We start from the raw sequence: 16,035 nt of genomic DNA, 5'->3' as shown, positions 1-16,035 counted from the left end.
AATATTCACATGGAATCTAATACAATTGAATCTCTTTCCAATAGAAAGCTCATGGCGAACTGTACTACGGTGAAATCGTTTACGTAGGTGCAATTTGCATGTAACCGAAGAATATAATATAAACTAACTTGTGGAGAAAAAGGTTTGCAATCTATGGTTAAGATAGTAGGTATGACAAGTTTAATGAAAACAAATCAGTCGCAATAATTATTTATTCATTACACTTGCTTAACGTATTATTTCAGTCTGATTTCAAATACTTCTTAAATGTGGTGATAATAAAATTTTCCTTTCAAATACGATAGTTGTTTTGCTGAAGTCGTGTAAGAGTAAAATTAATCAAAATGATATTAGCAGTGCCTACGGAGAAGGCTCCAATGCCTGAAATAATCGAGGAATTGCCCAGGCCCCATATCACTTCCAATCATGTCAATATGTTTAATTCTGACAGAATTTCTAGACAGTTCGCAGCTGATAAAGAAAATTTAAGAAAATGGGGCTATCTGCTTTTCTTCGTCAATTCGTTTATATTGGTAGGTATTTTTTTAAACAGTGTTTATTTCAAAATTTACTGTGTTTTCCGTTGTTTACCAAATCACATCCCAATATTCTAAGGTAGGTACACGAATAATACATAGTTTTTTGAAGTTATACTTCTTTTGGCGCGTTTGGGAAATCAGATCAGAGTGTATTTTTGGCGTGTGTTACATACACATAATTTATTTTTTCACACGAAAAAAAGGCATTCGATTGGATTCGAACCACTGATTGTTCGGTTATCAGCCGAACGCACTACCTTTACGCCACAGTATGATACTGCAATCGTGACGAGTATTCAGTATAATATTATAATAGCTTAGAATTGTTCCGTTGCCTAGGCAGCAAATTTATTATTGTCGGCCATTTGCAATTCCTTACGTAAACAAACTATTAAACTTTAGTTGGTACTTAAAAAATAAAAACAATGAGAAACCATTATATAATTTAGTAATTGTATAGAAGTGTATAGAAATAAACCAACTGCGTTCCAATAAGCGGTCTTTTTTCTTGAGTGTGTAATTTAACAAGATAATTAAGAGCAAGTCAAAGAATCTAGTTTATCACAAGTTTTGTTTTTGTTACGCAAAAGAAGTATAACTTCTAAAGCGCGAACACACACCGATTTTTTTAAAAATAATACTATAGGATGCCTCCATACGTATTCTATCTGAGTCATTTTTTGCGACCCAGGTTTTATTCATATGTTTTTATACCTAAATTTTTACTGAGGTAAAAATTTGTATACCTTAATAATAGTAACCTATAATATTAAATTGCTATATAAACTATAATTAACTATTTTCGTTGTCAGTGTGTATTTGCCATTGGTGAGTGCCCGTAGAGGCTGAAGATGCCGTAAGGCGAAAACTGAGTCGCAAAAACATTACTCAAATAGGATAGTACAAAACTCAAATCAATAATTGAATATATTTTTGAATATGATACTTGCGATGAAACTTTGGTAAGTTGTTGTGCGCACGCCCGCGACGGTTTCTGAAAAAAATCTAAAAATTAAAAAAAATAAAATTTTTAAAAACATATAGCGGTTTTCGGTGTTGCTTCCCATTGATCATCAGTTTCGGACGAACAGGCTTGAGCAGTGCGTACTCGAACGAAAAAACAAAAAATATTGTATATCCAAAACAGTGTTGCCAACCGTATTATAATTATAGTACAATACTACAATTTTTAATCCGCGAAAAATGTTAAATACTATAATTTTAGGTAAATATACCAAAAATACTATAATTTTGAAGGATTCGAGACGAAAAATGTTCCTTTACTATAGTTTTTTCAGAAATACTATAATTTTTACCCTTTGGTACTATAATCAACATAGAAAAAGATGGCAACACTCATCCAAAAGCACGTTAATAAACAGAATTAAAACACAAACACTTTCTTTCTTTGAGTGGAATTGCAACGCATGCTGGGTACTCGCTAGTTGATTATAAAAATATAAATAGTAGCCATGACATAGATTAAAAACTACTTAATTACTGATAACAATAAATATGAAAGAAGAAGAGGAAGTAAGTTCTTATGTAGATAATAAATGAAAGTGAAATAATAAAAACTATAATCAACCTATTTAACACGTTGACGTGCATTATAAGATAAAAATATAGGTACGAGTATCAACCAGTTTCGCGTGGTGACATTTTTTTAATAGGGATGCTGTTGACAAAACCCCGTAATATTTGTGACATATTATCTACTCAAGTTTTGTAAATAAATTAGTCATGGCGGGTGGCGCAGAATTAGATTGTGTCAGTTGTGTGTTGTTGCAGAATGGTAGCTCTACGATATTCTTAACATATTTACGTAATATTCATAATATAAAACGTGAATATTAACAACCAACCGTATAGGTTTAGAATAACATATTACACCTAGTATAAGAAATACAGCTAAATAAACTATGTATATGGCCGCGCGGCTTAAGCGTTGGACTATCGCGCTGTGGGTCTCAGGTTCGAATCCTGGGCCTGGCAAGTACACATATTATTTTTCAATTTGTGTGTGAGTCAGGGTATGGACCTAATAGGTTGAGCAAGTGGCTGACATCCATTTCTCGTAAAAAACAAAATCTGTTAATACAAACCTCTACTCTATGGAGGCCCATATGATCCTATTAGGATCGTACATGGTCGGAAATATTCACAAGATTTGAGAATGCAACATTATATATATTGAATATACATAATTTGAAAACATCTAATAAAAAATCCTTTTTAGAAAATCCTGTCCGGTGTTTTTTTCTAGTGGATAATATGCATGAGATGTTTTTAAATTATGTATGTTAAATATAGTTAGATACATTTTTCCTACAGCACAATTATTGTGCAACAAACACTAATGCAGCAATTTCCAAACTGGGAGGCGCGGAGTGTTGCAAAGGGAGGCGCGAAAAGTTTAACACAGATGTAACCACAGGTTTTCAGTTTGCAAATGCATAGTTTATAAAAAGCTTGGGGACCCGGGCATAACACATATCACAAATTTACTCTAATAGTTTTTTTTTAAAAAGTCGCGTGCGGCGCTACTTTGTTTCAGGTTTATTAAAATTTTTAAATATGTGGTTGTGCGTTGCAATTATTTGATGTGATACCTATCTGATGATTAAGGGGGGACATGCTCGTCGAAGGTCAAAATTGAGTTTTTATTGTATTTTCAAACCATGATCCTGGACACTCCTTAAACGTTGTAGATAATTTATTTATATAATTTTGAAGCCTTATTATCCTTTATAGTTATTTTAAACATTTGATGACTGCATAAAGTATTTTTGTTACATAAAATGGTATTCTTTTAAACATCTCGCTCTAATGTTTTAGAATATAGTCATATTTCGGTACATAATTGTGCAGTGGTGTTAAAATTTTTTACATTTATTATTTTTTAAACGCATTTATAAAACCATTAGTATAATTTATTACGAGATAATTTTTGTAAAATATTCACGATAAAAAATTATATTGATAATCTCTGTGATCCCAAATTTGACAAGAATAATGCATTTTATTATTCAAAAAATCGGCAAGATTAACACATTTGAAGATGATTCTAAAGATACTTATTATAAGCTATGTCTTTGACCATTCAAGTGTGGTAAACATCTTATGAATAATGATTGCTTTATAATAATTATTGACCTAAGAATAAGGTAGTGTTTTTTTGAAATACGCCATTTCTTTTGTCATTCCCCAGTGGTTAAGCTACAACATACGGCCGTAGCCATAAATTGACAAACTATAATTGAAGTAGGGAGTAAAATTAAATTGACGCGCGTGTTTGAACATGTACCGTTTAAAAAAAAATAAAAAAAAATTCGGTTAGGTACATGTTCAAACACGCGCGTTAAGATAATTTTACTCCCTACTTTAATTATAGTTTGTCAATTTATGGCTACGGCCGTATGTTGTAGCTTAACCACTGGGGAATGCCAAAAGAAATGGCGTATTTTTAAAAAAAACTACCTTATTCTTAGGTCAATAATTATTATAAAGCAATCATTATTCATAAAATGTTTATTACACTTGAATGGTCAAAGACATAGCTTTTAATAAGTATCTTTAGAATTATCTTCAAATGTGTTAATCTTGCCGATTTTTTGAATAATAAAATGCCTAATTCTTGTCAAATTTGGGATCACAGAGATTATCAATATAATTTTTTATCGTGAATATTTTACAAAAATTATCTCGTAATAAATTATACTTATGGTTTTATAAATGCGTTTAAAAAATAATAAATGTAAAAAATCTTAACACCACTGCACAGTTATGTACCGAAATATGACTATATTCTAAAACATTAGAGCGAGAGGTTTAAAAGAATACTATTTTATGTAACAAAAATACTTTATGCAGTCATCGAATGTGTAAAATAACTATAAAAAATAATAGGCTTCAAAATTATATAAATAGATTATCTACAACGTTTAAGGAGTGTCCAGGATCATGGTTTGAAAATACAATAAAAACTCAATTTTGACCTTCGACGAGCATGTCCCCCCTTAAATAATAACTCTCGTGTATAATTTAGGAAACACTATTTCAGAGCAGAACACTGCCCTTAACCTCAGCGATAGGTAGGTGGGCCCGCCAAAGATCCTGGCCTGGGGGGCCGCTTCAGGATGTGGGGCCCATGATAGAATCCATTTGTCAATGAACGATGATGAATTTGGATTGACTACTATTGAATATGTATATGGAAACGTGACAGGTTCCATTCGGTTACATTTATTATCGTTTTGATTTATATTTTCTCCATTCCAGGTTGTGACCTCAGCCCTCATTATAATTATCACAAATTTAGAGACGTACTGGAACTACTATGATCCGTTCCTTCAGATCTACATTCAGTCGCCAGGGCTTACCCTCATCGTGATGAGCTGCATCCTGATAAGTGCCACACTTTTTGGTTACTACATTGCAATTGCCAAAAAATACTATCTCTGGGTAATAAAATAATAACTACTTACTATATTTGAATTCATATAACATTACAATATTTATCTGTATGCCGGTACATCAGAGCGAGTTTGTGTTATGAAACGGTGACGTCCTGTGGGGGTAGGCAGGTTATGCGTTATGCGTTGCATAGAGGCGGAACTAAGAAAGGGCACCGAATGACACAACAACTGCAATGGCGGTTTTTCAATAATTGTTCAGCAGAAAATTGTTCGAAGATACCTAACCATCAAAACAATGTTTATAGTAGAAGTCGATTATGATTAAAAAAATAATTACCCGGCACTATTTTATTAGTAGGTATCTACCTACTACAATATTAGTTTTATGTGTGTCCGATTTTGACCAAAATGACTTAAGTACAGTTTTTTACCTACAGTATCTTTCAGAGGCATTCATAACTGAATCCCGAATTTATTAAAACTATACCTAACACAAGCATTTGAAAAACCATAAGTTGTATTTTTCTGAAGGCGTTCTTTTTGGACTAACCTCGCAGCGTCAAAGGTTTCTGAACTGATACAACCATTTTCTTCTTCTTTTTCTTCTATTCGTATGTGTTCTTATACCATTCATACGATTGCGATGATTTGACCAGTTGTTGTGCGCATGCCTGCGAAGGTTTCTGAATTAGTATAACCATCTTCTTCTCCTTCTATTCGTATGCGTTCCTATACCATTCATCCGATCGCAATGAAACTTTGGTGAGTTGTCGAGCGCACCCCCGCGAAGATTTCTGAATTAGAAAATCATCTTCTTCTATTCGTATGAGTTCCTATACCATTCATCCGATTGCGATGAAACTTTTGTCAGTTGTTGTGCCCACACCTGCGAAAGTTTCTAAATCAGTATTATACAAAATACAAAGTTTGCTGTTTGTTTGTTCCATCCAATTTTGAATTTTTTTCTACATATTAATACTATTAATAACGTATGCATATTTTAGATTCGATTTAAATTTAGTGTTCTTTTGTTTGACCTTTACTCCTATTAGAATTACTTTCATATTGCCATATTGTATTGCACAGATATTTTAATATTAAAAAGATAATAACTTTTTGTTATTTTTTATATATCTAAGATAAATGTATCCACGAAGCGACCCTGTGCGAAGCCGGGTACTTCAGCTAGTAGTTAATATTTTCGTTAAATTATCGAATACTTCAGTTCGTAAAATTTTCCATTTCGAGCGCTGCTCTTCGGAAGACAGTCCATTTCCACATCGTATTTTTCAATCAAATAAAGCTCAGTTTTTCTACAACATACCTACTATAAATATTTGGCGTGTGGACACTTACAGATGCCATAAATACATAAATGCAAATTTTCAATAATGATCCTTATTTCATTATAAGTAGAGCTCATGTTTCATCCACAATGGTGTGTATCTATTTACGATAGACTAAAATCTGTATGGGCAGATATTATAATTATCATGAGTTATAGACATTATTGTTCACACGTTGCGTCGAATAGAAAGTCAATAACATCTATAAACACATAGGTATTATTATAAGTCATGGTTCCCATACACTTTATATTAGTATACATATAGATATTTAAAAATAATATAAAAACACATAATGTAATAATATAATCTTTGTCAATCGTAATACAATAATATATAGTCATAATTAGACATGTAAAATTTCTCGATTCTCTTTATAACCGAATATATTATTTAAATTCAATAATCGATTATTCAATTAAGCTGTATTTATAATTTTGGGTGCAAAAATAGAACAAGCATCTTTTATCCCGCACCCTATTGAGGTTGAAGAATATTGTGGTACCAAATACTATACATACATCTTATATTATAGACATACATACTCGCCTGGTAACTTGTATTTATGGAGTAAATTGTATGTAATATTGATAAGATCAGAACATTTAAAATGGGGACATTATATTGTTATATTTTAATTGAATTAAACAATGAAATAATATATCGGGTAATCACCACCATATTATGTAGGTATGTCGATTAACTGGTTATTCGATAAGGGAGTTGTCATAACATAATTATTCGTGACACAAATACATAATGTAAAATAAATAAACAATGATAATGTTCACGTCATGAAAGTTATCAATGTTATCATATAACATACAACCATCAGTATTCGAACCCCCAATATTTGTTATATACAATTATGTAATAGGTACTGTACTTTTCTTCTATTAGCACTGCTACCTGGAAGATCCATTCCATTACAATTACATATAATTATAGATCCAGTGATATCGATCGATTAAAAAAAGAAACCATACAAAAATTGCATCTCTTTTGTTTCGAAATAGAGGCGCTTCTCGAATGGTGTCTTCGATAATTCATGTTATTGTTTGAAAAACTCAAATCTGTCAGAAATGTCACCGAGTTCTTTACAAGTTGTTTGATCTGTAATATTATTAACCTTTTTAATAGTGGAATAATTTAGTGGAATTCTATTCTTATAAACATACTATCGAAGCGTAAAATTCGATAGACTTGACAAAAAGATCAGTCAGACCATAAAACTCTAGAAAATGCATCCCTTAAATATTATATGCCCAATATTGAATGCCCGTTAAATGCATATAATGAGACAGACTTAACTATTGAACATAATAAAATTATTCTTTAACGCATGTTTAAGTCTATCCTATATTTCTCCACACTCGATAATTAAACCTTGTTACGGCGTCACGCAGAAGGTAACCCACATCCGATTATTTTTGCATCCCCTGGTTCCACTATGTCCAGATCCAATGATTTGAGACGTCTAATAACAAAACCCGATTATACATGTGATATAATATTATGGTCAAAATCTAATTCCAGTCACACTCTCAGGTTCGCCGAATCGCTCGGCGAGACTTTCCTTGATACTATTTTGGTACATGAGAGGAGGCAATCGCGCCTACTACACTCTCGCGCTCGGGAAGTCTCAGCGAGAGTGTGTATGGCATAACAAAAACACGTACATAATATTATGTGATGATCTATACTTTCTAAGAATCAACGATTTCCAAGAAACTGTATAGGTAATATTAGATTTTTTTAATACCTATATCCAATTTTATTTTTCAAATATTTATTACAAAAAGGGGCGTATCAGTTAATTTTAAAATAAAATACTGTTGAAAAAAACAACTATACACCAACCAATTATTCCTGAAATATTTATTGCTATCATTGAATTGGGGACTGATAGGTTTTTGATTATTTTATTGCGCCTTATTTGTGTAAAAATATATTATGTAGGTATTTATCTATCTCTTTCAAAATTTGTGCCCCGTAAACTTTGGCGCTCTGTGCGGTACCCGGCTAGCTCTGCTCACGGGCCGGTCATGTTGACTGACATAATATTTGCTGCCATAAGAATACATAAATATTTTAAGTGTTTTCTTTCAGTTTGCAATTTCTCTGGTGGCGATAATCATTTTGGAAGCGAGATTCGTAATCGCTGGTTTCCTCTATCTGGACGACGCCGCAAATCATGTCGAAGAATCATTAACATATGCTATGCACTCATATGGAAATAACTCATACCTGAAGATCAGTGTTGATATACTCCAAATGACGGTAAGTGGCATGACTAAATCTTCACTTTACGGTTAAATATGATAGGTATTAGTGACATATCACAGAACAGGAGTTCCCTGTTGCATATTGCGCTGGAATTTCGACACTTACAATTGAACATAGGCGTCAGCAGAATACAGAACTATCAGATAAATTAAAAAAAAAAACCTGCAGATAAATGTATAAATCATATTTTATTAGGACTATTGATGCAAATAATGATGCATAAATGCATAAAATAATTACAAGATAAAAAGAACTTTTTATATACCACGTTTTAAAATTTTCTGTTGAATCATATAAACTTGACAATACTATGTATTAATAAATACTTTTTTTTTGTACTTGATAGAAATACTGAATAAAATATAGAATAATGAAATGTCAAAATGACATTTCATATTGATTTCCATAGTAACGCACGTATATATAAATAATTTAGTTGCTGGGACCCCCTCAGCAACCAATAATAGTGTTTTACTTTTTACGAATTTTTGTCCGAAATAACTTTCCATACAAAACAGAATTAACTGAAAATGATTTCAATTCTGCTTAAAGATGGCTAAAAGTATTAAAATAATACATTGTCGACGTGTTCTGATATATTCTAAAAGTTTCAAATGTCTAGCTAGTCGGGAAGTTAGTTAAAAATCTTCAATCGTCCAATACAAATCTTGGACAGACAATAAAAAATTTGTACTGGACAAACAAGAATACGAGCTAATAGTAATAAAAACGTGGTAATAATAAATAACTTAAATAGGATGTTTCAAAAAACACTTATATATAAAAACTTATATAATATATATATCAAACATTTCAAATGTGAGTTCTGTTCAATTAGTTTACAGAAGACTTAGCGCGGTCGCATATACGAAAAGTCTCGACTGGGACAATGAAAACCGTTGGCAATGTAGGAACTCTCTTCCGCGCGGACAGGCGAGACCATGCCGAGACGGTCACGCGGCTAACCGAAAATAATTCAAAATCAGCTTTTCCACATGAGCGATAAAACATTTTGCTATTCTAACTGCAGCCCATGACAAGTGATATTTGTTTCACGCTATAAGCAGACTTTTCTACCAAAAATGTCACACCGACGCTATGTGTTATATAAAAGATGAACAAAATCAGATCGACCAATTCGACATGTTGCATTCGAAACAAGTTTGTATGTGCGACCGGCTTATTTTTGACACAACATAATATAATCAACATAATGTAATAATATGGTGGGATTTTATATGGTTTTATTTTTTAATTGTAAATAATTTATCTTTGACTTCAAAAATATTATTTTGTTTTTAAAGTTTTTAAAAAGGTATTTGATTAAAAAGACGTCAATACTGAAAATAAATTATCTAAAATTGTAAGCTTCCTATTTTTCCGCTAGGTGTCTCTAGTAGGCAGAGCATTCGCCTTAACGCCCTTAACAAACGCACATTCTATAAGGGTTCTAGTAATTAGTAACTTTATCTTTGAAAATAAGTCTTCAATAAAGTGTATCATTATATCAGTAGATAGAGTTGCTACTTAATAACTTTGCACTCCGGCTCTAGGACGAATATGGTTGAAAACATTTTTATTATATATTATAATATATATATTTATTTTCTTATTGCTCCATATATTAATACAAGTGAATATCATTTGATTTAATTTTATACGAGGTAATCAAACAAAGAGGCGTATCAGTGTAGAAAGTGCAAAAAAAGTGCAAAAAAAGTGCAAAATTATAAAACGTATAGGTACCTACCACTGTGGGTCTATTCTATTCTATTCTTATCGACAGCTAAAGTGATAAAGTGATAAATACGACGGCTTACTACTAAGGTAGGTTTGCATCAAAGTATTAGCACTAATTGTAACAATTACAATAAGTTGGTTATAATTCTTGCAATAAGTGCTATATTTAAACAGCACCTCTCTTGGCTGTGATAAAATTTAGATCGAGATAGACAGTTTTGACTGTTTAGACGGCTAACTTATTTTAACAATTATAATATCTCAATACAAATATGTAATAAATACTATTACTTATCTTATCACTTTAGCGGTCGATAATCGCCTTGTGTATAGAATAGACCTGCTGGTAGATTTAGTTTAGTGTATCATTGCACCGTTGCAGCACTAGTAAGGAAATCAGAGGGAAGATTTCATAGTCCTTAAAGTCCTTAAAATTTTAATTTCCGTACAATTATTATTAATTCGAAGTAATTACTATTTACATCGAATTATAGAAAATTTCGTTTCTTATATTTTCAGTTGAAATGTTGCGGAGTAAATGGACATGACGATTGGTTGAAAACCCAGACGAACTATACACCGTCTTCATGTTTTCCAGTGGCATCTAGAGAGAAATTGCAATGTACATTTCAAGATTGGATTGATAATAATATATATGAAACTCCCTGCTTGTATAAACTCCAAGAGGTATAAACAACTTTGACGTATTTCAAACAGATGTCGTTAAACATAATTTAATTTGCGAAGGCATAAAAAAACTAAAATTATTTTATTTGATAATAATATTATTATATTATACTGTTTGAATCAATCGACTAATGTTGTTCGTGTGTTCCAGGTTCCTCAGCTTGGAATTGACGTCATCTTTAGTATATTGGGTATTCTAGTGTTGCTGGAGGTAAATATATATATTTTTAATATAAACATAACACTAGGTAAATCAAATAATAAAATCTCGTCATCGAAATTATTGGAAGTACATAATTATTATGAAATGATACGAGTACTTACATACTAGGGACATTTAGCAACTATTACGGAATAATTGTGGCACTACTTGTCTTGTTACTATGCTGAAGTTCGATTGAAACAATTTCAAGATAGGTATATTTTTATTGTCTATATAAATCATTTTATTAAAATAAAAAATACATTTCAACTGGATATTATGAACAATTATTTTACTCTAATAATATTAGAATTTCCCTGACTGTTATTCTTCTAGATAGTGGCATCTAGTGTCAGAATACGAAGCTTAGTAAGTTGTAACCACCGTAACGATACATTATTACAAGTTGGATTTTTTAATTTTCCGTGAAATAAAATTGTTTTCAACTTGAAATTAACTATTGAAGCTGCCTTGTGCTTGTGACGACCAACATTTAATTTTTTTTATAAGTAAATAAAATTTGTTTCTTTTTAAACTATTTTTTTTATTCAACGAATAAGGACACAAGATTTCAGTAATTTGAAAATTTTGTGTCGTATTTTTTTCTACAAAGTGATTTTTTCTAGTGTGTATATTATATGCATGAGATGTTTTCAAATTATGGATATTCAATATAATTTGTAATAATTTCAATCGAAGGTTATACGGCAGGGATGGCGAACCAATGGCACGCGTGCCACCAGTGGCACGCTAAAGTTTCATTTTGAATAGAAAAGAAATATTACTATGTTATACATATTATATAAAAAATGTTTTTTTTATTAAAAAGTTTTACAAATAAATATATACTTAAGGGCGGATATGCTCAGCGTGGGTCAAAATGGAGTTTTTTTCTATTTTCAATCCTGGTCATACCTTAAACGTTGTAGATAATCTATTTGTATAATTTTGAAACCTTATTATCCTTTATATTTATTTTAAACATTTCATGACTGTATAAAGTATTTTTATTATATAAAATAGTATTCTTTTAAACCTCTCGCTCTAATGTTTTAGAATATAGTCATATTTCGGTACATAACTGTGCAGTGGTGTTAAGATTTTTTACATTTATTAATTTTTAAACGCATTTATAAAACAATTAGTATAATTTATGACGTGATAATTTTAGTAAAATATCTACGATAAAAAAATATATTGATAATCTCTTTGATCCCAAATTTGACAAGAGTTAGGCATTTTATTATTCAAAAAATGGGCAAGATTAACACATTTGAAGATAATTCTAAAGATACTAATTATAAGCTATGTCTTTGACCATTCAAGTGTGATAAACATCCTATGAATAATGCTTTATAATAATTATTGACCTAAGAACAAGGTAGTGTTTTGTTGAAATACGCCATTTCTTTTGGCATTCCACAGTGGTTAGGCTACAACAAACGGCCGTACCCATAAATTGACAAACTATAATTGAAGTAGGGAGTAAAATGATGTTGATGCGCCTGTTTGAACATGTACCGTTTAATAAAAAGATTTTTTTTTCGGTTAGGTAATACGGTGAAAGATAGAATATCAATAACTCAATTGTAATTTTTAAACTTTTTTAATAGGATTCTTAACTATTTTTCTAGAAAACTTAAGAAAAAATCGCCATAATAAAAACTGTTTGGCACGTCGGACAGTTGAAAAATATTATTTGGGAAATTTTGGCACGCTTCCGTAAAAAGGTTCGCCATCCCTGTTATACGGTCTAACTCCATTATAAAGGTCTTGTAATTATTGTTTATTTGAAGCAAGTGGTGGGTTTAGAGACGTGGGTGCCCTATGTACTGACTGATTTCAAGGCCATCCACAATAAAAAAATAAAATAAAACCCATAATCCTACTACGTACGTACCTAGTAAAATATCAAGTTATCGCTTATAATAGTTATATTTCTAGAATCACATTCTATACTTACCTAAAAATAATGATTATTGAAGATGACACATGATAATATTAGTGGTTTGTATTATTGAGTACATACAAGTGTTAAAGTGTCAGTTGCAGGGATTTTATGTTTTGGATAACATTTCATATATAATTCGTGAGATATACATTATCTTTTTAAGATTTTAGTATAATTTGACCATGACCATACCATATCTAATCCTAATTAGATCATATGGGTCTCCACAATATATTTGATTTCTATTACGAGAAATGGATGTTAGCCACTCTACCTTAGGTCCATACTCTGGCTCCAAACACAAATTGAAAAACAATATGTGTATTTGTCAGACCAAAAATCGTACCTGGGTCCCACGACATTATAAGCTAACGCGTAAGCCGCTCAGCTATCGTGAGCGTTTTTCATAATTGTGTAACTATTTCGTAGCCCCTTTTTAAATTGTATAGCGAGTCGATTGCGTCATCTGCGTCGAAGAAAATCGCCGTCGTACTTAGCGATTTTCTTCGACGTCATCATTGCATCGCATCTTGTCATCCTTTTACTAGATAATTTATATATCTACTTATTAGACTCAGTACAAATTTATAAGACGGTTTTGTGTAGCTTTTTGTGCTCAAAAATAATAAGTAGTTTAAACTAAAAGATTATAATATAATTATAATATAATTATCTACAATAAAATTTAATTAAATAACTAATAATGCCTACTGACTATTTATATCGGTCAATGGGTGGCCATATGAAGCAAATTCTATCGGATAACAAATATTATGTTGGTGTTATTGACCGTCTTAAATATTAAATTCACCTCTACCAGTGACGCATTTCGTGACGTAGATGCCCGACACATTGACTGATTGACAATGTCATTAAAATAACATATGATTTTGGTATATTTTTATTATTGTATGACTGGCCTGAACTGTTTCGGGGTCCCTTTTTTCAATCATCTGACGAATCGATGGTGTCAAAGAAAATCGTCGCTGCTTATTACATTCACTTTACAAAATAATTATATACGTACCTATCTGCCTAAACAAAATCAATAGAATTTTAATTACTATAAAGTTTTCAGACACATAGTTATTCATTTTATAACATATAATTAGGTCATATTAGTGTAAAAGTTTCGGCGAACTTCCAATGAATATTAAAACAAAGCGACATCATTAGTGTTATAATTATTATTATTTGACTTACTTAATATAAACACATTGAACTATTTTTTTTTCTTTACAGGTAATCATGATACTGCTTTTACGTATAATGGCAATTCTATCCCAGAAAATCAGAAGATGAAGATGTTTTGAAGAACTCCTAACATTGATATTATTTTAATTATACATATTCATTAGGGGGGGGGGTGTTAACGTCAACTTCATTTTATATCATTATAAAATATTATAGCAATTATTATAAAGTAATTATTTTGGCACAAGTCTGTTTAATGGAAGCCAGATGGGATCACTAAATTTGTTTGCCGCTGCATTCCACTAATGACTAATCACTAAACAGACAAGAACCGATATTTTTATATCGATTTTAATGAATCTCTTTTACTCAAAATAAATAATTTTAAGTCTTAGGAATGTTACAAAAAGTATTGTGAAATACATATGAAGTATGTTCCCATTTTATTTTCATCTGTTATAATATTTTGGTAAAAGAGATTTAATTGTGCATCTCACAAATGGCATGTGTTATCTTTTCCCTAAAGTAATATAAATAATAGTATATAAGTAACAATTGTACCTTATGGGGCAAGCCGTGTACGTTTTAATATTTTTTGTCATTTCCGAATCCTCGAGATCTTGAGAAATCATTAAACTAATCTCTAAAATCGAAAAAAAGTTCTACTAACATGACTACAGGTGGTGTCAGGTCAAATTTATTAATGACGTCCTTACATATGGGATTAATTAAATGTTTTTCGTATTAGGATTAATTCGCAGCATCTAGAAATCGATAGATTTTTTTTCTAATAGGTAAGTTTATGTGGTTTTTCAAAACAATGTATATTCTTTTCATATGTACCTATGTATGGTATCCCATAAAAAGATTTTCACAAAATTCCTACTATCGTATCTTACCGTTTTATGGATATAAATTGTTTAAAATACCATTAGAGCGAAAAAACCTAATTTATTAGCCACAAGTATTTAATTTAAATCCTCATTTGATGTTTGTAAAACATGTCAGAAACAATGTTAGAACATACTTTACAACTCATTAAATATTAAAGGTGAAAGTGAGACACGTTTTATAATTCATTTGACACATATTTGGTTATGCTAAGGGACAAACTTAACATATTATGCACGTAGGTACATATATTTAGGTTAAATTTTCCAATAGTTTCAAAGTCATCCCAAGGTACACGACTTGCCCCTATTGTTATTAGAAATTTAATGGTTATGTTCTGCTTACATTTTTGTTATTAACTTAAGGGGGATGCTTATACTATCAGAGGCGAAAAGAGGCACCTAACGGAAAAATATGAAGCTTTCAATTTGAGATTTTTTTTGATAATTTACAATTTCAACTGTAGTAATTAATAAATATGTATCTGAAAACACTAAAAATATTTTTATTTTTTTTTTTAATTTAAAGATAAACTGGCAATTGTAAAAAAATGTAATAAAATGTGAATTCGTTGCAGGGTCAAATCTTATTATTACATTATATTTTATGGCCATATTTATTATTAAAATTTAGTTTATTAAGTTTTAGATTTTATGTGGTAGAGATTTTTGACTAATTCATCGTTTTAATATTTTTTTATATATATTTTAAAAAACATCGATTTAAAAAAAATATAAATGTGTATAACTTGAAATCCTTTTTATTTATATCAAAATTTATT

The 16,035-nt window shown here is 30.7% G+C and overlaps 1 protein-coding gene across 1 annotated transcript; it reads left to right on the top strand.

The window, feature by feature from the left end:
• Window positions 1–212: 212 nt before the first annotated feature.
• LOC147064823 (leukocyte surface antigen CD53-like) lies at window positions 213–15,826 on the top strand. Its single transcript, XM_085957742.1, has 6 exons — window positions 213–533; window positions 4,821–5,003; window positions 8,413–8,583; window positions 10,849–11,016; window positions 11,168–11,227; window positions 14,412–15,826. Exons 1-6 carry the CDS (start codon window positions 345–347, stop codon window positions 14,469–14,471), a joined length of 831 nt encoding a protein of 276 aa, XP_085813868.1. The 5' UTR covers window positions 213–344; the 3' UTR covers window positions 14,472–15,826.
• The last annotated feature ends 209 nt before the right edge of the window (window positions 15,827–16,035 follow it).

Source organism: Rhyacophila brunnea, unplaced genomic scaffold (genome assembly GCF_057557595.1).
Source record: "Rhyacophila brunnea isolate RB1 unplaced genomic scaffold, BYU_Rbru_1.0 scaffold_7, whole genome shotgun sequence".
NCBI classification, from domain to species: Eukaryota; Metazoa; Arthropoda; class Insecta; order Trichoptera; family Rhyacophilidae; genus Rhyacophila; species Rhyacophila brunnea.
The sequence above is the reverse complement of the archived record's forward strand: the minus strand, read 5'-3'. Positions and strand labels throughout refer to the sequence as shown.